We start from the raw sequence: 24,802 nt of genomic DNA, 5'->3' as shown, positions 1-24,802 counted from the left end.
AACATTTTTATCTGCATCCTCCAAGGTGTGTCTCATTTTAAAACAGTTTTTTTTCCCCTCCAAAAAAAAAACAACAACCGAAAACCCTTTAAATTCTGTGTTCTCTGAACCTGATGAGTCCAGCAGCAAGCTGCTTGGTAGCAAGGAGGGAATATGAGCAGAACTGTGACTGAGAGACATCCCTCTGAGTCACACCTCCCAGGGCCATGCCTCAGAACCTGGGCTTGGGACAGAAACTCCTTCAACCAGACTACTTCTTTGCTGTGCATGCTAGTGCTGACTGTTTGCTAGCGTTGACTTTTTGCTAGTGCTGACTTTTGGCTCTCTGTTGTGCTTGGCTTTGAAGGAGCAGTCTCCTCTAATTTTTCAGCTGCACTTAACTTCCTAAAGCCACTGTCTTCTTGAGCTTATATATGTGTGTCAAATATGTATGTCTCAGAAACAGAAAGGTTAGATGTCAGCCTGATCTCAAATGACTAGAAAAGGGCATATTTAACAGCCCTTTCCTTGACTGCAGAGAACTGAGGTGAGCCTTCACCCCACTCATCCTCTCTGCCCATGTTTCATTGAGTTCAGTTTATGGTGTCAATACATGCAGAGACTCCATAACAGTATTAAAAATAAATAATTTCCTAATGGTATAATAAATTCAATTTTAACTAGTGTATATTTGAATTAATATATTCACTCCCCTTGGGTTTAAATGCCTATGAAGGTTCCGTTGTGGGTTTTTTTTCCCCCTGAGGGAAAAGCACTTCCTCCAGCATTCCCAACCCTTCCCTTCCTTTCACTGAGCGTCCTGAACAGGCTGTAGAAACCATGCTTGCAACTCCGCAGTGTCTACAAGTATTTTCTTAAGTGAAATGTTAATAGCATGTTATCTTCCAGCACGTTATCTTCCAGTACCTCTTCACCTGAAGGTCAATAGAATATTTTGCTGGCATAAGCCTGCTTCTGTTTCCGCAAAAGTGAAAAAGAAGAAAAAAAAAAAAGGAAGCTTTATAAACTTTGTCAGGCCCATAAGGAAAGAAAGCCAAGTTAATAGATGTCTGACAGAGATTGCCCTCAAATGTTTTCCTTTACAGTTGGGTGGTGACTAACAGGGTTTGGTAAAGCTAACGGGGCATAAGGCTGCTCTGGAAAATTCTCCTGCTGTCTGCTAACAGCTCTGCTCTTTAGGGAGGTAAATTTGGTTGCATCTGAGTAATTACATTATTTTTTTTTTCCCTACTATTCAAACAATTCTAAACTCTCTTTTAGATGATTCTATAGTTCTGCTCAGTGATGCTGGTCACTTACTCGGGGAAGCTGCCCTCTAGCCAGGCTTCTGCCAAGCTGAATATCTTGGATGTGTTGGAAATGTGTTGATTATATAAGCAAAATCATATATGGTTAGTTACAGATAATTGTGGGTATCATATGTGTACTGTGATAGCTGGTGTTTGGTACTTTTTAAAACAACAAAAAAACCCACAATGCAAAAAGAATGAAAACTACATTTAACTACTAGAAAATATGAATACATTTGACCTGAGATTTAGTGTGATGCTTTAATGTTTAGGTCCATGGCACTGTGACAGATTATATGAAAAGGACATCATATTTGTTTGCCATTTTGCAGTAGATGGGTTGAAGGCAAAATAGCATTATTAATCCAATTTGCCATTGATAGTTTCAGGTTTCTATACACATTCTTTCCATCTCATAAACGTGGGAGAAAAGCAGGAGTAAAAAATATGATCAGATAATTATTTTAAAGGGAATATCATTCAGTATATGAAAATGTAAAGGTTTCTTCAGTTTAAGGTTTTGGAGAGTTTGAGTTGGGTTTTTTTGGAAAAGAACTTGAGTTAGTGTGCTGTAAAGTTCTGCTGATTTCAGAAAAAGATGTTCTACCTCAGGAGTAAACTTTGTGACTTTTACAACGCAGATGTAATTTTATCAATATTACTTTCCAGCATGGCCAAGCCCTTCAATAGCACATTAAAATCCCTAAATCAATTTTTACTTCCACATTCTCCCTGCTGCACCATTGTAAACAGCAGCAGAAGGCTTAGCTCTCTCTGAATAGCTCTTTTTCAGTGGAAATTTTACAGTGGGGACTTTTCTGTTCACATTAGGTTGCACAAAATCAGTTAAATTCGACTGAAAGTTCCCTCAAGGCAACATGACTTGAATTTTTTTCTCTCCAGAACAAGGAGACCAAGTGCTGCTACTAACTGAATTACATTTGTGCTGACATCCAGGCTGGCAGAATCCAGCCCCTTGCATTAGAGAATGTTACTGAAGGTAATTAGGGTGTCTTAACTTTTCACAGCTAGTACACACACTGTGTATTTTGTCCAATCGGCTGTGGAAGAGTTAATGCTTTAGAAAATCTCGTTTGGGTAAAAGTTGTTCCTGTCGTGATGACTCATGTTAGACAGGTCAGACCTGTGCATTTACTTCAGTTTAGCCTCATGGTGCATAAATGTACGTTTCTGCTTTCGGGACTGGGGTGAAGTTATACTTGACAACTGCAGCAGATTCATGCTTTAACCCAGATTTTCAAAAATGATAGTGCTTTGGAAGGGCGCGTTCCTCGCGTTTGCCACAGCCGTACCAGAACCGGAGCGTTGGGGATTTAGGACTGGTTTGTGGCTGAAAACAAATCCGGTCCATTCAACCTTCCCAGATGTTTGTGGCCATTTCAGGAACACTTAGAACAGTATTTCGGGGAGGGGGTGTGTGAGTGTGTGGGCAAACCTAGCTTTGGGAAGGAGAGGTGGGACTGGCGGAATGAGCTGCCCTTGGCAGCTGGGGGAGCTTCTCTTCCGAAAGGAGGGGAGCAGCGGGGGCTGCTACCGGGGCTGGCGGGGAAGAAGGAGAGAGGAGAAGAGGCTGGGAGGGGAGGGAAGAAAGCAAACAAGAAGTTGCCAGGGTGGAGGCGCGGGCAGGAGATGGCTTTGCGGGGGATGGGGGAGCGAGCAGGGGGTAGCGGGGCCGCGGTGCCCCTGCCCGCCGGCGGGGCCGTGCGCCGGGAGAGGGCGGAGAGAGGCGGGGAGGGGCGGGAGCGGCCCGGCAGGGGCCCGGGAGCGCCGGAGGGGGCGGGCGGAGGGTGCCCGGCTGGCCGGTGTGCGCCGAGGGGCTCGGGGCGCGTACGGGAGGCTGCCCGGCACCTACCGACCGGTCCCGACCCGGCCCGCCCGGTGCCGCCGGGGCGCCCCGACTCGGCCCCCGCCATGGGCACCGGCCCCGGGACGGGACCGGAGGCGGGACGAGGATGCTGTGACCGCCGGCGGGGCCCTGCCCACCCGGCCGGCACCGGCAGCGGCTCCAGCCCCGGGCAGGGGGGCCCCCGGCGCCTCTCCCGCTGCAGCGGCTGAAGTTGTGGAAGGTGGTGGTGGCTGCGATGAGAGGGGCTCCTCGCCGTTCCCCCGCCCGGGGGGACCCCTGACGGTCCCTGTCCCCGCCTCAGAGACTGCTTCGGTTTGTTGGTTGGTTGCTTTGGTGTGAAGTTTTTTTAATTTTTGTTACTGTTTTTATTTTTCTCTTCTGTCCCGCGCTTGCTGCAGCCGAGGTGAATGGCCCGCGGTGGGTGCAGCTGGCCTCACCGCCTGTGCAAGGGGAAGATGCTGGCCGTGGGGGTGCTGGCCGGCCTCTCCTTGCTCAGCCTCCTCGCTTACGGCTACTTGTCCTGGGACAGCCTTGGACTCGGCCCCGGAGAGACTGAGGCGACGAGGAGCGAGCTGGGAGAGGAGCTGGGGGCCGGCGCCCCCAGCTCGCAGCCTCACATCATCTTCATCCTGGCTGACGATCAGGGATTCAGAGACGTAGGGTACCACGGATCAGAGATCAGGACGCCCACTCTGGACAAGCTAGCTGCTGAAGGGGTTAAACTGGAGAACTATTATGTTCAGCCTATGTGCACACCATCCAGAAGCCAATTTATCACTGGAAAGTAAGTTTACTACTACTTCATCATTTACCTCCCCAGCTTAAACACTGCCCCTGTTGAAAAGAGCCCAGGTCAAACCTGGCTAGATACACCTCTGTCTTATCCTGTAGGCAGAGAGGTGACTTTCTGATTCACTTAGAAACTTCGAGGACTTTCTAGTATGTTTGAAATAGGGAAATAAAAGCTCACGGCTCTGTGAGCCAATAAGGATTCAATGCTGTGAGCTACCCTTGCGGAGTGCTGTGCTTCCATGTACATGTACTGCATGACTAACATACGTGCCAGTTGTCAAGTAACTCTGCTCTTAGGGGAGGGGATCCGCTTTGATTTTCTGTGCCGTTCCAGAGTGACTTCCAGGATGTGTCCCTGACAGGGAGCGGGAAGCGTTACGTTTCCCCCGGCAGGCTGGTCGCAGCCGGCGCGTTGGATCACGGAGCGATATTGAATGGATGAGCCCGTTCCCGAGCGTGTCACATGGGGATGAGTGCCGGGAATCCCGACTCTTTCAGGATCCTCTGCATCCTCAGGATACTGCTCGTGCCATGGCGCGACTGCCACTTTACAAACTTTAATTCGATTGCAAACTTTTCACTTCAGCTGCTAAAATAAGTGCCTCATCAAAGCGGTAAAAGCAGGAGGTCGGTGGTGTGTACTTTGCCTCTCTGGTAAATGATGCTTTATTGTGGTCTGTTAAGTAAATAACAAACTATCCACCCTAGATGCCTTCTTACATGTGCAGGTTAATAAGGATTAAAGGGATATGCATTTGAACTGTAGGAATGGTTTCCAAATAGTTTCAAGTAGGGACACATTTACTCTGGAACAAAACCTTGTTTCTGTTTAGCTTAACTCACTTTGACAGGAACAGAGAACTCTTAAAAGAGCAAAACAAAATGAAAGGGAAAAAGTTACTCAGCTTATTTTCTCCTTTCCTGAAGTATAAACAGGAACAAGGCACTGTTAATACTGCTGGTAAAAGAAGCATATGTTTAAATAAAACAAGCAACTGGCCTGGTGTCTTGCATCTCCATATGGTAGAGCTGGAGATAATTCCTGGTCTCGGCCTAGTTCCCAGACTAATTGCTGGGCCACAGATATTTGCACAGAGAGCTGACACGTTATCTAGAGCCTATGCAGGTTGTTTGGTGTTTGGTTGGTGGTTTTCTTTTGTTTTTTGCTTGTTTTGTTGTTTGGTTTGGTTTCGTTTTTTTCTTTATGTGGAGCATGTGTTGGAAGGGAAATTATTTTGAGACACCTGCTCACTTATTCACAAGATAGTTGCCCTGTGGCAACTAAACTAAGAGCTCATCAGGAAAATGTGTATCAGGATAGTGCTGAATGTGTCTTGGTTGCCTTTAAAGCCCTGCAGCAGTTGAAAGCAAGGACCTGTGCCAGCAGCCTGTAGCCAGCCAGCTTTCTGAGGACTGTGGTTTGGGAACCAGTGCTTTACAAAGGGAATGTCACAACAATGACTCACAAAGCTGCTGGAGAAATGGGAGGACTGGGTTCCAGGGCGACCAGGGTGCTGGTTCTTGGAGAGCGCAGAGGTTGTCTGAAGATGAAAAAGAATTAAAATGAAGTAAGGAATAGCAGTAACTCAGTTCAGCTGTTTTAATCCTTGGTTTAATATGGAGCAGTTTGTGAATGAATAAATACTAATAGTAAAAGGCAGGCATGTTCTGAGGAACCCTGCTCTTCTCATTGGCTCACCGGGCGGAAATGGCTCTGCAAATCTGCCTACTTTGGTTTTGGAACCTTTTCTAGGAAAAAAGAAATTTGCTTATACTTCATTTTTATTTTCTTAGTCTCCTGATCTAAAACCCTTAGAACATTTTTTTCGTGTTGTCCTACTTTGGGGAAAAGATCAGCAGAAAGAACTCCTTCACATGACTGAGAAATAAAGGAGGGAATGGTGGGGGCTTAGTAGGCTTGAGAAGAGCATTGACAAGTCAGATTCAGAGGATACCATTATTCATTCTGGCTGAAGATAAATGCTAGTGATAACTACCTTTAATGCCTTTTTAGTAGGGGCACCTTAGTTAAAATGCCAGGACTCGGACTATTCTAATCCAGGAGAAGTGCTGTTATTTCTTGAATTCCAAAATGTGTTAGTTGAAGGCTAAAAGCTCACTGGTCCGCTGAAGGATCACCTGGATGCTCCATGCTCCCAGCACACATGCCTTGTTTAACATGTTCCAAACATTACCTGATTGATCTATGAACAACAGAGGGACTTGTGCAAACCAGACTCATTAGGGAGCGCTGACTCACGTTGCCAAGTGGAAGTTGACTTCAGGCTGAGACTTCAACTGCTCCAAATTCTTCATGGGTCTCCAGGCAGTCCCTCCAAGGCTCGTGCTAGTAAAGAGACCCTTCTGTTGGTAGCTGTCCTGTGCTAGTGATGGAGCACAGTGAAGGAGTTTGGAAGTTACCTCTTTCCCCCTTCACTCCATCAAAAGCTGTTGCTTTTAGGCTAATAGCAAGGCTGGCTCCCACAGCTTTTTATTTTGGGCTTTATTTGTGGGTGTGGGGAGGGGGTTGCAGCTGAGCTTGAATTTTGGGAACCAAGAAGAAAAGTGTGAGCCAGTGGGCTGAGTGCCAGGTGTGATGTTCTCTCCCAGCTGGCTGCTCGGGGGCCGGGCAGGGAGGTGAGGGAAGGGAAGCGGCTCAGCCCGCAGCTGCACGGCAGTGACCGCAGCGCTGGGCCAGGGGGTCTCCTCTGCCTTCTGCTGCTCCTGGGACCTCTGCGGTTCCTGCCTGAGCTCCCACAGCTGGATTGAAAATTCCATCGTCACTGGGTTTTGGAGACGAATCCCTAGTGTTGTTCCGTGCTGGTTTGAGCAGAGCAGTGGCCTGCATATACTCAAGAGGTTATTGACCTGTGATAAACTGTAGAAAGACTGTTGGCTTCTTATTTTTTTTTCTCCCAAGGGCTGTGAGTGAGCATAAGTTGTCCTCCAAACTAACTGTATTGAGTGATACAGTATTGTTGTTTTCTCCTTGACATTAATAGGCCTCAAACAAACTGACCAATTGAAGCAGAATAGCTCAGGATACCTTTAGGCTAGTGCTGAGGCAAAACCTATCTTACACCCGCACTAAGTTAGGTGAGAAGAAATTTGCATGTGTGCCTCCATCAGCCATGCTGGAATATCCTTAAGACACAGAAAGACATGAATGAGGTACCGAACACAGCTAAACTAAAAAGACTCCTTTTTACCTCATCCATTAAAGAAGTGAAAAATAAACACTTTTCTATTGTTTATGTTATTTTAATTTACATAGAAGTACAAAAAAAATAGTGGCTCAGACTTCAAATCTTGACGTTCTCCTGCCAAGGAAAAGGGGTTAAGAACACAAAAGGATACTTGGCTGGCCAAGCACTTACCCAGTTAGCTGTTGTGTTTGTGTGCTTAAGAGCCTTGATGATTTTCCATTGGATAGCTAATCTTGTAGGCCAGTTTGGTGGTATGGTTTAAGAACATCTTGATTTATGGAACAATACTGATCACTTAATGTACTAAGAAAGTCTTAAGACTATTTGCATGTCAAGTCTTCTGTGTGCATGTGTATGAAAGTGTATTAAGATGACATAGAGAGTATACGAGAGCAGTTTGTTATGGTGATATGTCATCTTGCCTGTTTAGATACTTTGTTAATTTCCGTTATAATGAAGTCATCTCCTTTTTAACTGAAGAATTTATGAAACGTAGTCACTCTGTGGACGGTTTCCCAGAGTTTTTAAAGAAATTTTTAAATACTCTGACCAAAAGGAGTATTCCTTTGAGCTGGTGAGACAAAAAGACTAAAAGCTTAGATAAACATCTGTTGGGGAAGCAGACCCATTTCTATAGAGGATATTGTGCCGTGTAGTTATATTTGCTGGAGCAGCACTGAATTTAACAAAGGAACTTGAGAAATAAGGCTCACTGATAAGAAAAGAAGGAATCTAAACATAATGCGTGATTTTTTTTTTAATTTTTTTTTTTTTTTGGTGGCATTATGCAGGCAGCAGACATTTACTGCTTCCTTTAGGCTGTCAGTTTTCTGCTGACCATCAGACCTGTAACCTGAGGACCATTAAGTGTACTGGAATCCCTTTGGGCCACAGGAATGGTTCCTCACCTACCCAAGAGTAGGATCTCTGTTTGTAGGAACCAGTGCACAGCTAAGGTTACAGATCACTAAGGAATCTGAATGTCCTCTTACAGGGAATGCTTGTGAATCATGGAAACTCTACACTAATCTGAAGAATGAGCTTTGCATGATGGATGGAATGTGAAGATGAAAGATGTTGAGAAATGTTGTAAGTCTGGGAAAATACCCCTGGGATAAAATGAAATACGAAGTTTGCTCATCCAAAGCAGACAGAAATAGACTGTAAAATCAATAAGCATAATCAAAGTGTTATTTTATTATAAATAATTGTATCTGCTATCTAATAATAGAAATATTACACATTTATAAATATAGATAACTACATATAGCTAGTTAGTATGTATTCTCTTGTAGGCATCCCTGTTCAAAATGACAACAGCAAACTAAGAGGTATTTGACAACCAGAAATAGAATAGTGGAAGGTTCAACTACTATGAATTGACAGCAGTGCAGCTGAGGTGCAAGCAGTCAGAAATACTGAGTTCTGGGGGTTCAGCCTTCTTGGTGAGCCTTCTCTTGGCCTGCCTCCTGTGGCTGTGCCTCCTCCACAGCACTGTTGCTGTCCTGTCACAGCAGCATTGGTGGTCTCTGCTTCCTGCATTGTCTAGGGAAAGCCTGGCAGCAACCCACTGGGGATTCTGGTCCCTCTGGCAGCCCACTCCCACCATTCCTCCTCCAAAGGACATTGTGGTTGCTTGTGATGGAAAAGGGGAAGGTCTTGTCACTCATCGTCCACCTACCAACACCATGCATATGTAGGTTTAAGATGAGGAATGTAGTTGTGCAGAGAAATCTGATGTTATAATGCCTTTTCAGAAGAATTTATGATACTAGAAAATAAATACTGGGACATCTGTAGCACTCTGTTATATATATTTCCTGTTTTGTGGTCAAAATATGAAGGATTCAGTCTGATGCTTTACCTGCTCTGAAGTAAAGAGACTTGGCAGTCATTGGTCCTGAGTTTAATTCTGGTCAGTGTTTCCATTAAAAACCTGGATGATGAAATAAAATTTTCTGATTACATATGCCACTGAGATGGCTGGGACTGCCAGCATTAAGGGACTGTAGTGATATTGAAAATCAGCTTGACAAATTAAAGAAATAATCTGAAAAAAGCAGAATTAAAGTCAAGAGTGATAAATGCTCTGCTGAAAGCAGGAATAACTTCACAAGCAAAGGATGGTGAACAACTGCTTAGACAGCATTTCTTTAGAAAAGTAGCTGGAATTAGGGTGAATCGTGCGCTGAGTATAAAGCCAACAATGTCACACTGTTACAAAAAAGGCAAACATCATACCAGTTTGTATAAACAGGGGAGCCTACTAGATATGTGAGCCAGCCCTTCTGCTCTACAGCTGAAGCACTCCTGCCCAAACTTGGGCATTGCTCGCCAAGAGCAATGTGCATAATTGGATGGTGTCCAGCTAAGGGTGATCAGATATCTCAGAAAGATAACTGTGGAGAAAAGATCAGAAGTAATGGAGTTGTTTGGTCTAAAGAAGAGAAAAATAAGAAGGGGCATGTGATGAGTCTTCAGTATCTGAAGAGCTATGCAAGGAGAAAGGGCTTAATGTGTTTTCAGTGTCATGATGGATGGTACAAGAAATGAGGGGCTTTCCTGAGTAGAGAAAAAACTTCAGGTTAGATAATAGGGAAAGCTTTTAAATGCTAAACATTGTGAAACACTGGAATAGCCGGCTTTGGGAAGTTGCTGAGTTTCTTCTTTTGCAGTCATTAAGAACAGACAAGACAAATATGTCAGGAATGACATAATGTAGTTGAATCTGTCTTGGGGAAAAAGGTTGAACTGGATGGCTTCTCTTCCAGCTCGTATTCATCTGTGGCTCCTTTGAAGTACATATGAACTACAGAAGGCATTCTACACGAGAGTGTTCATAAAATATTTTTAAACACTAGAAACTATTTCAGCGTTCATTGAGAGAAAATAGGCCATGTGAAAGTTTCATTTCAGTTTTCTCCTAGAAATTCCTGGTTTCTGTATCCTTGTTTTCTCTGAAGATTCTCAAGATTTTCTCCCCCTAGGCCTTCATGACTCTGGTGGTATGTAATTATTTATTTCTGCTGACTACTTTCAGGACAATTTGTGGGACTGCTGCCAAAGATGTTGAGGTGACTTTTTTCCATGTTCTTGTTATGTCTTTCACATAGGATGACACGGATATATATACACACACACACACACACATACACACAACATAAACCTAGAACAAATAAATAATTCAATGCGAGGACTTCCTTTTCTTGTTTTGTTCTGTCTCTGTGCTCTTCTCTGTTTCTTCTGCAGAAAATGAGAGCCAGGTACTGAGCTGCTCTGTGGTCTTAAACTATAAAATGTCTGTTCATATCACCATAATTACTAATGCACCGTATAAAGGAGCATTTGGAGGAAAGAGTAGGAAAGGAAACTACACGCAAACAGTAAAGATTTAAAAAAAATGTAGGAAGTAGCAAAGTGTAGTAGAGGTTGTGATAACTTTTTCTTGCATCAGTTTCTGGTAAGATTTAAGAGTATTGATTGACAGTTTAGGTCAGTTGCCTATAAGACAAGCATAGGTTTATGTGACATATAACTCACTAGATGGTGGAAATGGATTAACTTTTTTTTTTCATTATCCAAATTATATGAAGTGCAGTAAGTTAAAGAAACACAGTTGGAAATAAATTTATAAATAAATTTACAAAATCTGTGTTTGTAAATTAATTATCAGTACTCTGAGGAGTCAAGTTAATAGACTTTTAGTCTGTGGTTTGGCTTGTTCTGTTGGTTTTTGTTTGGTGGTGTGTTTTAGTTTTGTTTGGTTGTTTTTTAAAACTGGAAAAGAGAAGTTTTATTCCATGGAAAAGTTAAACTTTAAATAGTGAAGATATTTTGCTCATTCAGCATTGTTCCTGATGTTTGCTCTGTAATTGATGATGCATATTGCTGCCTGTAACAATAGCTTGAGTGGTAGTGGTGGACTCCTGTTATAGACTCAGTCTTTTCAATGTTGCTTTTCCTTCATGAGACCCTTGAAGTGAATCAAGACAGGAAACTGAGATGGGTGACTGGAAATACAAGTAATAGAAAAAATAACTGGAAATACAAGTGTGTAGTAAAACCATGTCAAGGGAGTTAGGCCAAGACAATCAAGTTACATGGAACCTAAAATCTGGGCAAATTGAATTCATATTTTCATTACAATGCCTTATATTTCATAGAAAGATTTGCCAGATTCATGAGCTAAATGTCAGAAGAATGTTGCTAGAGTTAAAAACAGATCTGAGATAATTAAATACTTTTTTATATGCTTCAAATACAAAATTATGTTCCCAAATGCATATATAAAGAGACTGTATTAGATAATATGCAGGAAAGTAAACATTATTAATATTGTAAGAGTTCTCTTACCCCAGAGCATTTATTTTCAACCTCGGGGCAGAAAATCAATGTATAGAAATCAAAACTATACCTTATTTTCCTGGCACTTAAACACCTGATAACAAAGACATGATGACATAGAGGAAGCTGTCATGGCACTTAGTATTTGTTGATGGCTGTTCTGCAGATGACCTGTGTCTTGCACATTGGCAGGGGTGTGAAAGGAAGGGAGAAGGCTGCTGGCACCAGCAAGTGTGTGACCTGGGAGGTCCTTGTGCACGGGCGAGGGAGGACAGTGAGAAAGAACATGGAGTTAACCATGGTTCACATCTGAGGAACCCAGTGTGTGTCTGCATCCCACATGCTGGAGGACAGAGCAGCCCAGTGCCTCCTTTAAAAGGCATATTGTAAGTGACAGGAATGTATTTGGTTAGGATTATTTATTAGCAGAAGTATGGATGTGTGCATTCTGATATTTGGAAACTTCAAATAATATTAAAAATGGTACAAAAGAAGGACCCACAAATCTTTTAACTTGCTTAAAGTCACAATCCTCAGCAGATATGTAGAGTCAGGCCTGAACTCCCTCCTTCTGTCTCAGTTGGTTTATGACACCAAATGACAGACTTTACAATGCCTCTTGCTAAGTTATCAGTGTCCAGCTTCTGATGTACCCTTTGCACGGTCTGATTATCATTTAGCTCATAGAGATCCACATGATAAAGGTCTTTCAAAATATGATTTATTAATGCTATCAAGTTCTCTTCCTCTTCAGTGTGTGTTGTATTATGGTACAGGGTGGGGGCATACAGGCAGTTTCCATGGTGGACAGTGGAAAACCAAAATTTCCCATTGTTGAACATTAAAATATTCAGAAGAATCAAACACATTTCTTCTAATAATTAAAAATACTTGATATTTAGTACTAAAATCAAAACAGTGTCCATATTTCTTGATGATTATAGAGAAATGTAGGACTCTGACTACATTGCTCTGTAGTCTGTAGTTTACTTTTTGAAACTATTAATTCAGTTTTTTGGAGTACATTTTAATTCCAGTACATCCATCTATCAGAATATTAGCTGTTTTCTAAAGAGGTCCATTTTCAGTCTCAGTCCATCTATCTCTTAATTTCTGCATTTTGAAGAGTTTCTTCCCTGATAGAGAATATTGTATCGTTTTGAGATATCATGTAATTTTTCTTAACATTTATAGAACATAAGTGGGTATCAAAGTACTACTGTAGAGGCAATCTGTGTGGTGATAATAATAAGCTCTCATGAGAAATGAGTTCCCTTCTGTTGTGAAGAAGGAGAAAATTACAAATTTGCAGCAACATTACAATTTGAGGAAAATGTGAAGCTGGAGCAAGTGGAGACAGTCTCAGGGTAGGGGGAAGCAATGTAGTGTCTTTAGACTAAATATACACTAATCGATGTACTGTTACCTCACAAATTGTGCCTCTCTGAATTTAATAACCTTTGTCAAAAGAATGCTTATCATTACATTTTATATACTTAGAGTTACTTGTGATGCATTTTAATTCATAGAATCATAGAAAACTGAGTTTGAGGGGACCTCTGGAGGTTGTCTAATTAGGCCTCCTGCCAACTTATATTACATTGCAGGGACACACTGACTTTATCAATTCTCTTTTATTGTTTGTTTCTTCCTGGAAATAAGAAAATACTGCAAAGTATTGAAGAAATGGGAATCTAGACTGTTATTAGGAAATTCCCTAGCTTTACCAGTTAGCAATTTTAGTGAACTTAAGAACACTTTCATGGAATTTTTGATACTTCCATTCCACTCTTAAGTATCCATTATTTTTTTTTCCTCTTAAGAGCCAACTGATGAAATGAAAAAGGTGAATTTCTTAATGACCAAAGCATAATGGCAGCTCCTTCCTTAGCTGTTCCACAGTTTTCTTTTCAAGAGACTTCAGAAGGCTGTCCTAGTATGTTTGTTTATTTCTCTTAAAGCAGAGTGTTTGACTTTCTTACTATTATTTCAAATTTGTTCTGGTTTGCAGTCTGCTGCTGAAATTTACTCTCCTCTAGGATACTTTTCTTCAGTTTTCTCACCACCTGATAGACCAGGTGAGGCTTGGAGAGGTGGGTTTGTTGATGTGCAAAAGGCAGGGCTGAGAGGAATCTCATTCCTGTCTTCAGCTACCTCCTGGGAGGAGCAGAGGAGGCAGAAGCAGGTTCTTTCAGAGGTGCCCTGGGACAGGAAGAAAGGCAATGGGCACTGCTTTCATCAAGGCTAGATCAGGCTGCTCAGAGAGGTTGTACCATTTCCATTCTTGGAGAAATTTGAAGTCACCTGGAGGGTGCCCTGAGCAGTCACGTTTGGCTTGGAATTACTTGGTGGGACCAAACAACATCCACAAGTCGCTTCCAACTTACATTTTTTTATGATTCTCATTTGTCACAATAAAATTCCTGGTGGAGCAGTGGAAAGAGCAACTTACTTCCGTGTTGTTCCTCCACGTCTAAAAGTACTCCAGGCAAAATATAAAAGTATTTGGAGTGTTTGCCTGCTTGGTTTATGGCCTTCCTGACTAGTCTGAGCACTTGTTTTCCTGTCTTTGTAACTACAGCCCTATTAAAGTCTTGCTTCTTCAAGAACACAGCATACTGGTAAGAGTATGATAGCACTAAATGTAGTGTTGTATCTGAAATTCTGGACGGTCTCCTGAACTTCTACCAGACCTACACAGGATGTACATTACTAAAGATACAGAGACTAATATGTGTCAGGTGGGTACTTCACTGCAGTGGTTATAAAATCTGTGAGATTTATTTTTGTCTTCTTAGCTTTGTTGTTGCTGCTGTTACAGAAAGAGATTCATTTTAATAGGAGTGTGAGGATTCAACCAGAATTCTGCAGAAGGGAGATAACATTTCCTTGGTTCTTAATTTTGTAATTCTACCATTATGGCCCTTTTACACTGCTGAACTTTTAAGGCTTCATTTAAGATTAAAAGAATGAGTCTCTGTGATAAACTGAGGAGTATTTGGCCGTCTTGGTAGTACTAGGTATAGATGTTGTAAGTGGTGCAGTTTTAAATCATTATTAAGAGCTTAGGTAATGTGGTTTGGCACTGTTATAGGCCTGTTTAGTCTTCACTGTCACAGATTTAATTTTACAACCTCTGGCAGTAATGTGCTTCCCATGGTGAAACTGCATGGAGCATCTCTCAGAGTTACAAGGTTCTAAATTTATTTCAATGTTTTGTATGTTCTTGCCACCTCATACAATTACATGGTATATATATTGGGTTTCCATTGTCATCAGCTTATCTTTTCATAGTTCTTGTATCAGTTAGTAGTTTTGGGGCTGCTGTATCTTGTTGTGATGAGGCTTTGCAGGATGAACTTGCCAGGATTGGGTTGATTGCAGAATGATGCTTTTTAGTCTCTGGAGGAGTCAGGTATTCTCGTAGGCACTGACAGAAGAAATGCTTGTGCTTGCTTGAAGCTCAGAGCTTTCTTTATACTAGATTCTATCTCTGCCATGCAGAACATTGGCTGTTTTCCACTGGGGAAATGTAGCTCAGGTAGTGTACTAATGTCTTCTGTATTACTAACCTGAAGGCTCTTATCTGTGTTGACCTAGAAGCCAAGTGGCTTTCTTCAGCATCCTTTTGATACTCTGCTGGTACTGAATGTAACCTTGAAGGGCACTGGAGTTTAATTGTCTGAACTCTAGCTGTTATCTTCTAGACTTTATTTGTAAACTAGGTATGATCTGATTTACCTGTTCTGTTGGTATAGATGTTGCTTTTCAGTGCAAGTCCTTACAGTGCTTTTGAATCTGAAAAGCTGTAATTTCAAGGTGACACTATTATTCAACGTGCTTCCTCTCCCTGAGTCATACTTGCTTACTTCAGTAACAAAAACATATATATTAACCATGGTGAGTCAGCTTAGGTAAGGCAAAATTAAGTTTATGGGCTATTTTGCTTTGTTTTTCTTCATAAACAAGCCACAGGCTGAGACATCTTAAAAGAGGAAAAATCAGAGTAACACAGAACAATCAGAGTAATGCATTTCTCTGTGAAATGATTTCACATAGTAGCTGGATTGGTTGTGGGTTTTTTTTGGGGGGGTGGGAGTGGGACTTAAAGGACATTTCTGCTCCGAAGAAAATTACTAATCTTCATAATAAATTTATTTAGTGTCAAGAGCAGATACAGGAGAAAAAAATGGAAGTAGTCAGATGACAAAGATTTTACTTTCTGACCTTGGGATAATCTGCGCAGGTTGATGTGTTTGGAAACCCTCCCTGTAGTACAAAGGCACCTGTGCACATAAGAGGGAAGATGGTGAACAATTCCTCTTCCTTCCCTGTTAACTAGGAGGAAGCTGTGTCCTGAATTGTGTTTCTCTTCTGTTGTGTGTTTGTTTCAGAAAATAGACGAGAGTAGCAGAAGCAGGGTGGTGGGAATGCTTGTGTGTGAAGCATTCGGCTGCCCAGACTTAAATGCATTTTCTTCATTTCCTTCCTTATCCTGTCTTCAGTATTAAGCAAATGGGGAGCCAAACCACACAGATTAATCCTGTCACCCTGTCTTTTAGTTCTCTCTCTAATTCTTCAGATATTTTCTGGTGGAATAGCTTGATGTGTAGCTTTTGTATATGTAAGGGAAGAACATTTATACTTGCCTTATTGAGTATTTTAAGGCTGGATTAATTACAGTTGTTCACAGAAGTTAGTTTACTTTAAGGAGTATCATAGATAATACTCCCTGCACAGTTCTGAAAATATTTTAAAACAGTTTAAAAGCCTATTGTGTCAAAGGAAATTTTCTAATATCTATTTGATTATTACCCCATAGTTTGCTATTAGTGTAGTATTTTCAAACTGGAAAAGAAAAGGTGAGACTAACAGAGAGAAGAGGGAACTTTACAAAGGTTGTGCTATTCCCAAGGACTTTTGAAAAGAAAACAAACCTAAGACACTTGGAAGTGGTTCAGGAGTTTCTAATCAGATATGACATGACATGATATGTGATGTGATATGATAAATAGGCAAGATTATTCACCTTTTAAGTCCACTGTTATTTATTCAAACCAAACTGTGTTTGACTGATTTACTACAAGTCCTGGAATTTATTTCTCTAGTACTGCCAGCTTGTCTTAGCAGTGTGGGGAAATTTGTTTGCAATCTGAGATGAGAACAAGGTGTTTTCTAAAAAGCAGATGTTGTTTTTATGACTGCAGCACCCTGGGTTTGGCCCTTCTTTGTGATGGCTGGCTCTGCTGGACCCAGCTCCCATGGGGAGGAACTTGTCCTTTTTGTGCTAAGGAAAGGAATTAAACGCTGTGCTGCTCGAGTTGGTTTTTCTCAGCTGTTCTCTGTGGCCGTGGCTGCTTTTGCTGCCCAGCCAAGTGGGCTGTGTTTAACAGGATCTCAGCTGGACAGGCTGGCCTGTGCACAGCTAGTGCTCTCTGGATGCTTTTCTTTACAGCTCCTGGACTGAAGCTGCCTTGCTTCTGGAACAAGCTGCCATTTGCTGCTTTGTATCCAGACAGATACCTTTAGATAACAGGGATTTAAGAAATCCTACTAATCAAAACACTGATAAAATTTGTGGGAATAACTTGTTCTTAAGTACTTTCAACAAAGAATTCCATACTTTCCCTTGCCAGTCTTAGCTATAATTTCAGTTATATAGTTTTTAAATTCTCTAACTTCCATCTTTCTTGCTGCCGTTTAAGCCTATGATCTCTTGGCAGTTCCCACGAGAAGAATTTCTTTTGCTACAAAAAGGTGGTAAATCCTATATGTCTGAAGCTTATTATCATGTCTCTGGCTCTTCCTTTCTCTAGCCTGAGTGAAATCCATTTTTTCCATCTTTCCAGGGAGATCTTGGTTTATATACCTCTGGTTTATATACCATGTTTATATAACTTCTTCTCATTGCAGGGAGGTTTGAACCTGATGATCTTTAAGGTCCCTTGCAACCTTAACTATTCTATGACGGCTTTCAATGTTCTTCTCTGGACTTTTAATATTTAAGCCTATTTTTCATGGAAAGTGACACCCAGAGCAGGGCACAATGTTCCAGCTGATGTTTGACCAGTACTGCCTCAATATTTTGTTCTAAATCCCAAAGTTTCTAAAATAGTTTCACTGTTGAGTAATTGGAAGGTAATACAGCAACTCCTTTACTGGCATGAATTTACCTCAGCAGAAAATCTGGCCAAAGCAGCTGTGTATCAAAGAGTGTGTGACTCTTTTTTGTACTCCTGATGTGTAAGAAATGTCACAAGAACAACCGACCTTGTGTTATTTTTTCCACTAGTCTGTGATCTGCAAATTCAAACAAGGTTATTATCCTGATGGGTTTGTTCCTGCTAGAACATTCATGTTCTGGTGCAGTGCAGGACATGGTGCCCCAAGCTACTGCAAACCACAAGAAGATAGCAGTCAAATTTGAGGTATGTCTGCTGTCTGGACTGAATGGCTGGATATGAAACAAATACATTTCCTTTTCCTCTAGCAGACCTGAAAAGCCTTTGTCAGCTGTTTTATTCCCTGACTTTAAATAGGATGTCATATGTTTTACTTAGTCAATCACTTCTAGACATCCCAGTAAGATGATGCTGTTTTTCACAACATCAAGTCATAGCTCACTCCTCTTCAGATAAGGTTAGCAATAAGCCACAGATCTTTTTTTTCTGTGAGGAAATTAGTTTGTGCAGTTGATTATTCCTACCTTAAAGCACTACTTTGCAGTTGTAAGTGAATTGCCTTCTGTTTAGTTCAGGCTGCTCCTCTAATTCAAGTTCATTTTGAATCGCCACTCTCCTCTCCCAAAGGCAATGCAGCAGTCCCACTAGCACAAATTCATGGCCTGCACATTTACTGTGTTTAAATTTCTCCTTAAAAATACATTCATAACCCACATTAAAATAATCACTATAATTGTAATTAACCCAATTGCTTTTACTTACTCCTGACAGATGTATTTTAAGAATGAAAAAGCCTGTCGCTTAAATATATTTATTCTAAATTCTTCATCTTAGCAATTGAAACTGAATTTGCAGAATATATTCTAAGAAAATCACATGGGCATTTCATGATGTCTTTTTCAGAAAAACTCTGGGTTTTCGGAGTCTTCGAGCGTTTTGGTTTGGTGTTGAGGTGTTTCTATTTATCCCTTCTCTGTGTTTCTGGTTCATCAAACCAAATCGTTATCTTGGGTTTTGGCATGACAGTGTCAAACAAACCATGCCCATTGTCAGTGTGTCCTGCTATGTTAGAGTATTCTTGGATGTCATTTGCAGGTGTTAAATGAAGATAGGAATAATTTGATTTCCAATCTTAGTTTGCTTCTATATTTCTCTGAAGAAATGATGGAAACAGTTGCCAAGATGAGTGCACAGAACCTTCTTTCTAGCCATGTTGCTGTGCTGAACAAGGCTGGAGCAAGCTGCTCAAGCCAGGCTCTTGGGGTTTGAATCTCAGCTGTGTACTACTGATAGTGGGCAAGGAAGGATTTGTCCTTCACAGGGTGTCGTTTCTCCCTAGATGGGACTGAGCCTTGTGGTGCTTAGGCCTTCAAGATAAAATTGCTTCAGCGTATTTCTTCACAAAAAATTGTATTGCAAATCAAGGTGATTGTAAATCATATGCAGGGCTAGAAAAGTAATATGTAGGTACAGCTCCTGTATTCAACAGTACAAGCACTATTGTGCTCTTTAATATTCTCATTCATCCCCAGCTGAGGAAAGACCACTTTAATGAATTAATGGACATTGACATAATGAAGGTGTTTTCTTGAAAGACTGGAGCTTTCAGGTCTTTTGAAGTAGACAGGCAGTGTTTAACAGCAAGGACATTACCTACAAAATTACTGTTGGTGCCTCATTAAGTTGTGAAGATTGGAGATGATCAATCAGGCATATGCTCCAGGTGTTTCTTCTACTCCAGCTAATACCTGGTTTTATTATAAAAATTACCTTTATTTTCTTTTGAATCATCTCCAGCAAAATGGTATTGTCACTTAGTACCAGTGAATTGGATTTTGGTTTCAAGAGTAAACCATCCATGTTCTTAACTGTGCATAAGACTATTGTCTCTTCCTCTCCAAAGAACATGGATTCTGATGAAGAAGGGAGGAAAAATAATCCCTTACTAGATTCAAACCATCAAGATTATATCACAAAAGTTTGACATTGTCAGTTTCTTCATTTAAACTGGTGTTACTGGAAAGGGCCAGATCAGTCACTCAGTCAGGGGTGTGTGGTGAATCACCAGGTTTTGTTGTCTTTTTTTCTTTAACATTAATAAAATGTCCTTCTGAATTGCCCGGGCTCTGTACACAGTACTGTAATTTAGTGAAATTCAAGTTTATTTGTAATTTCCAGAAGAAATTGCTGAAGATTTTAAGCCTTGAACTATTCAAAATAAGGAGTGCTAAGGTACCTAGCTCTTTAAAAAGGCTTCCTAGAGGAAAAACTTCCATGCTTAAAAATAACATTACTCCTAAAAAGAAATACATTTCCCTGCAGTGATGATAGAACAGTAGATGTCTGTTGGCCTTCTTAATGTGTTGCCTGACCTATTTTTTTTGTGAAGTGCAACTACTGTATTAGGAATCACCATCCAAATGAAGATGATGGCAGAAGAGTTCCAGTTTTTAAATTATTTATACCAAATTATGATGTACGTAATTGAAAGTAGTTTTTAAAATAACTGTCTTGTGTCCAATTTAAAAGGGAAAATATTGGAATCCTGAATGCCAAGCAAAGTTGTGGTATCTAGAAAAAGATTAGCAAGGGAGACATAAAAGTGTTAATTTGCTCTACCACCATTCTTCTGTGGAAAATAAATTTGCTGTCTCACTTGAACTTTCGGTCTTCTGGCAGCAAATATACAGGACCATAGTAGTTGGCTTTAAAAAAAAAATAATAAAAAAAGAAGTGTACAGAAAACCCACTCTTGTCTAGTCTAATTCCCTTGGCTTGCATGTGGGAAATTTTGAATTTAGCAAATGGAACAAGTGTGGTCTGAATCGGCTCTGTTTGGTAGCAGTTGATAAGTGGTGTCAAAACAGTCCTGCATAGTTGGAATTAAATTCTGCACATTTTTGAAGGAAACACTTGCAAATATTACCATGCTGCAAAAGTGTCTGAAACAGTTGGTGCTGGTACAACACTGGCCAGGCAGGAATGGAATTAAAATATTTCCCCTCCGCCGTCTGCTCTAGGCTTATCAGCTGCTAATGCCATACAGAAACTGTCTGTCTGTAGTGGGCTGATCCAAACTAGAAATATTTTCCTGCACAAGCAGTTTTCTTTTCAGAGAACTCTTTCAGCAGTTTGGGCTTTTACAACCATGCTTTAATTGCAGTCAATTTGTCTCGCCCCCAAACTTCCAATGCATCAAAATCCGCTGCCCCTCACAATTAATAACATCAATTGCATTGACATGAATGGAAATATGCTGGGTTTGTGGTGGTCCAGTGCAGACTAGTTAGTGACTTCATGTTGGAAAGTATTCAAATTCTGAATCTAAATGATCTAAACACAGCGCATAAATTTAACTTCACATCCTTTAAAAGTGTACTGAAATATTTTATGCAAATGGCCCAAACACCACAGACTTCATATAAGCAATTTCAGTCATTTCTTTTAGGAAACCTTAGCAAAATAGATTATTTGGAAATGAACTTTAGATAAGTTTACTGTAAATATAAATCACTATAAACAAAGACTTCTTCTTTTAGTGGTTCTTGCAGTTCAAAACTGTTATTTTTAAAATGCATTTTATGTTCTTTATTTCATTCTTTTTTGCCAAAGACAACCAGTGACCGTACTTCATCTCCTACCCCTGTAGCTGGCTGCATGCTTCCCACTGAAGGAAGGTGCTTAAGTCCTGTGGGAGAACATGCTCCACATTTTCCTCTGTGCATCCCATGAGGTTGGACTGGATGATCTTACAGGTCTTTTCCAACCTGAATGATTCAGTGATTCTATGATTCTGTTGAGCAAGTGATGCTTAGTCATTGTCAGGATCAAGGACTGCAACATGCACAGCCCATCACACCTCCTGGTGTGGCAATGTTCTCTCCATGCCTGCAGCAAGAAGGCAAAAAAGGCAAACAACCCTATAGGAGACACATTTTGTACACTCATGACTCTTCACATGCTCAGGACAGCCTTAGAAAGCTTGTCAAGAGCCAGAGATACTTACTCCGTCCATCTCCAGAGATGAAGTCCCAATTAGATGATTTGCTGATTTTCCTAATTGTTAATCACTGCACTCTTCCTGGTATTTGATGTACATTTTGGAAACATTATTTTTCCATTATTGTGTTTTTGCATTAATATATTTTTGTTTTGTTAGCTACATGGACCCAAATTTCAGAGCCAGTGAAGATTTTAATACACATACATGGTTTTGCTCTGGTTAATGAAAAAAGTACAACTTGTTAAAACACAAATACTTTGTTAGAAGTATCCCTTAAAGCCATAATTTGAAGTTCTATTTTGAAAAAACAATATGGATTTTCTTAGATTAGTTTTTTTAGTTAAAGAAATTTAAGTAAACACAGTCCACTTAGGTAAGACAGGTGCTACACAAACACACAAAGAACTGACTGCAACTTAACTGTAAGTCCCTTTCTGGTTTCTGTCCCCTCGTGGGATGAAGGATCCTGGTGAAAAATCTGAGTGTTCTGAGTTTGCCTGGTATGACTGGAGATTGGCATGCCAGGAAAAATGACAGGGAGGGAACAGATTGCTTCTCTTTCCCAAAATAGATGATTTAACCTATTTACTATCTATGGCACACAGTCTTTAAGAAAAAAAAATGTTCACTGGCTGTGTGTGTTTGCTGATCCTGCTTCCTTCTAACTTTGCACCTCATCAATTCCTTGTTTAAGGAAGTGAGGAAGGAGAGAAAACATGGCTTGGCTTGTGTAGGTGGATGATAATGCAAGAGCCAGCGAGTCAAGAGGACAACCTGCGGTTAAGCCAAGAGCAAAGCTTTTCCTAGGAGGGAGAATGTGCTGCTGTCCCTGTGTGGCCCATCCTGCAGGGCAAACGAACCCCAGTAGCACCAGGATGCTGGTTGGTGATGCAGGTAAATGGCAAGAGGGAAGCAATAAGAAAGATGGGGTTGCCTGCCCCCTCTTTCTCTCCTTCTTTGTTGTAACCTACTCTCCCACCCCTGACTCACTCTAGAAAAGCCATTTTCAGGGGGATAAAGGACAAGAAATCCACTTTCTGTAATTTTCATCAGAGACGTTTGGGAGAGTCACTGAACCATGGAAACTGCAGCTACTTCACCCTTAAAGCTTTGGCCCTCCAGAGCTGCTTCTGTCCAAGGATTTTCCATAGCTTTGGAGACATTAACAAAGTTGGCTTTGCAGTGCTCTGACAGAGAGGAACTGAATTATTGTTCTGGTTTGCTAAAACAAGAGCTGTGAGGGGCAAATTCGTTTTAATTTAGCTATATGTCTTCAGATCGTTTTGCCTTGCTCAAACCTGTGACCTTTCTGAAGGTCAAGGTTACTGTCCAGGTGCTAGAGGGAACAAAAGGCAATGTAATTTTGTCTTGCCAACTCAGACCAGTCTGGGGTATTACATTGAAGCTGGGTTTCTGCTAAGATCAGGGCAAAATTTTGTCTGAGGTGGGCAACCTCTGAGAGAAGGTAGAGAGAACAAGATGTCAAGAGGGTCCATTTGGTTTTGGAGTCCTATCTACTTCATCCTACATCTCAAGGGAAGTTTGAGACAAATCAGTAGAAAGATTCCACCTTTCCTAAATCTGTATTTTGCTGCCAGTTTAATTTAGGATGGAAAAGTGCAATGTGCAGACATAGTGTTTAATTTGGGGGGTTTCTTTCCTAGAGAATAAACTACCTGCAGGTATTAAAAGACCATCAAGTGCTTTTCAAACAACAGCTGAAAATATGGCCATAATTGGGAAGAATTTTGAAGTGGGAATTACTGAGAAGTGCAATTTTTTAAGCACATTCCTGGGGGAGTGAGTGGGAGAAATCATTCTGGTGAGAGCATGAAATAGTGTACATACATTTTGGGATTTTATCAAAGGGTATAGCATGCTTGGCATGCTTCCACTTGTTCAGCAAGCTGATTTCCATCTTTCTTTTCCATCTGTAGGCTAATCAAGAGCTGCATGATAGATTTTTAACATAGTGAGATTGTTGCTTTGTTTCATTTTTCCTGTCTCAGTAACACACCTTGGAAATTACAGATTCAAGGATAAATGTCTATTTTTTTTTTTCCCATTCCAAGGGAAGATAGCAAAAAAAGAAAAGTATTCTTTTTTTCTGCTAGAAAAGTAAAACAGGTGGATGAGCAAAATACAGTGCTTTTTATTTTGTTGTCTCCAGGGTTCTGTTTCTTGCCACCAGACTCTCCACAGCTGTACTGTACTTGAGGTAGCTTAAATGTCTGAACTGTACCTGTCTCAACTGAGCTCCTGTTTTGCGAGCTCTGTTTATGTCTTTCTGTCACAGTGCCCTGTTCTTTGATGTGGACGCTGAGTCTGCAGAGGAGGAGTTAGAACTCCCCCCTCCAGTGTAGCTCAAGACCCTCTTCAGTGAACATGTTAAAAAAAGCAACTGATAGAGGTGTTGGGTTCATTAGATTCCAGACCACGGTGCTTATGATAAAGGCTGATGTGTCTCTCTCTAGTAAGATATTTTCCAGTTTAAACTTCTCATAGCACCTTTTCCATGAAAAGGTTGGATTTCACTGGGTTTCCTAATGATTTTTGAAAAAATGGAAATATTCTTTGACAAGAAAGTGGACCAAATTTAATTACTCTGACTTTTCTAAAGTGCTTTTATTGTACTGGAGAAGTCTAACATGCAGTGGAAAAGTTAGGAACGTGAAGATCCATCCTGACTCTCTACCTAAAGGCTATTTGAAATGTGGGAAACCTGTGGAAGATGCACCGAATTCCTGAAGCCTTGCAGAGAGCTGAATAGCTAAGCTTGGGCAAAGCAGTGACATTTATGCAGAAGAAAACCATATAAACCAGGCCAGAAGGCAAAATCAGAACTTCTGATAGGTGAATCTGTAAGGCTCATATTAGTTTTGTTCCAGTGACCCCAGTAAGGAATTCCAGTGACCCAGCAAATTTTTTATTCTGCTGCTTGAAATCCTTAAATGTAGCTGACACAGAGGATATTTATATGCTCATAAGGAATACTGATGAGAGAGTTTTCTGGAGCAAATGAAATAAAAAGAAGGTTCGTTCATAGGCAAGAGCTGTAAATCACAGTGAATCTAACATCTTAACTTTGAATTCAGCTGGAACAGCTTTTTCAGATCTTG

General features: G+C 40.9%; 1 protein-coding gene across 1 annotated transcript in view; it reads left to right on the top strand.

The window, feature by feature from the left end:
• The first annotated feature begins 3,110 nt into the window (after positions 1-3,110).
• The window catches only part of ARSJ (arylsulfatase family member J), a 42,980-nt gene continuing 21,288 nt past the window's right edge, over positions 3,111-24,802 (top strand). Inside the window, exon 1 of the mRNA XM_051619735.1 lies at positions 3,111-3,940. Coding sequence (XP_051475695.1) covers positions 3,564-3,940 — 377 coding nt within the window. The 5' untranslated portion in view covers positions 3,111-3,563. The remainder of the gene's footprint in view (positions 3,941-24,802) is intronic.

Source organism: Apus apus, chromosome 4 (genome assembly GCF_020740795.1).
Source record: "Apus apus isolate bApuApu2 chromosome 4, bApuApu2.pri.cur, whole genome shotgun sequence".
NCBI classification, from domain to species: Eukaryota; Metazoa; Chordata; class Aves; order Apodiformes; family Apodidae; genus Apus; species Apus apus.
Note: the sequence above shows the minus strand (reverse complement) of the source record. Positions and strands in the feature narration are given on the sequence as shown.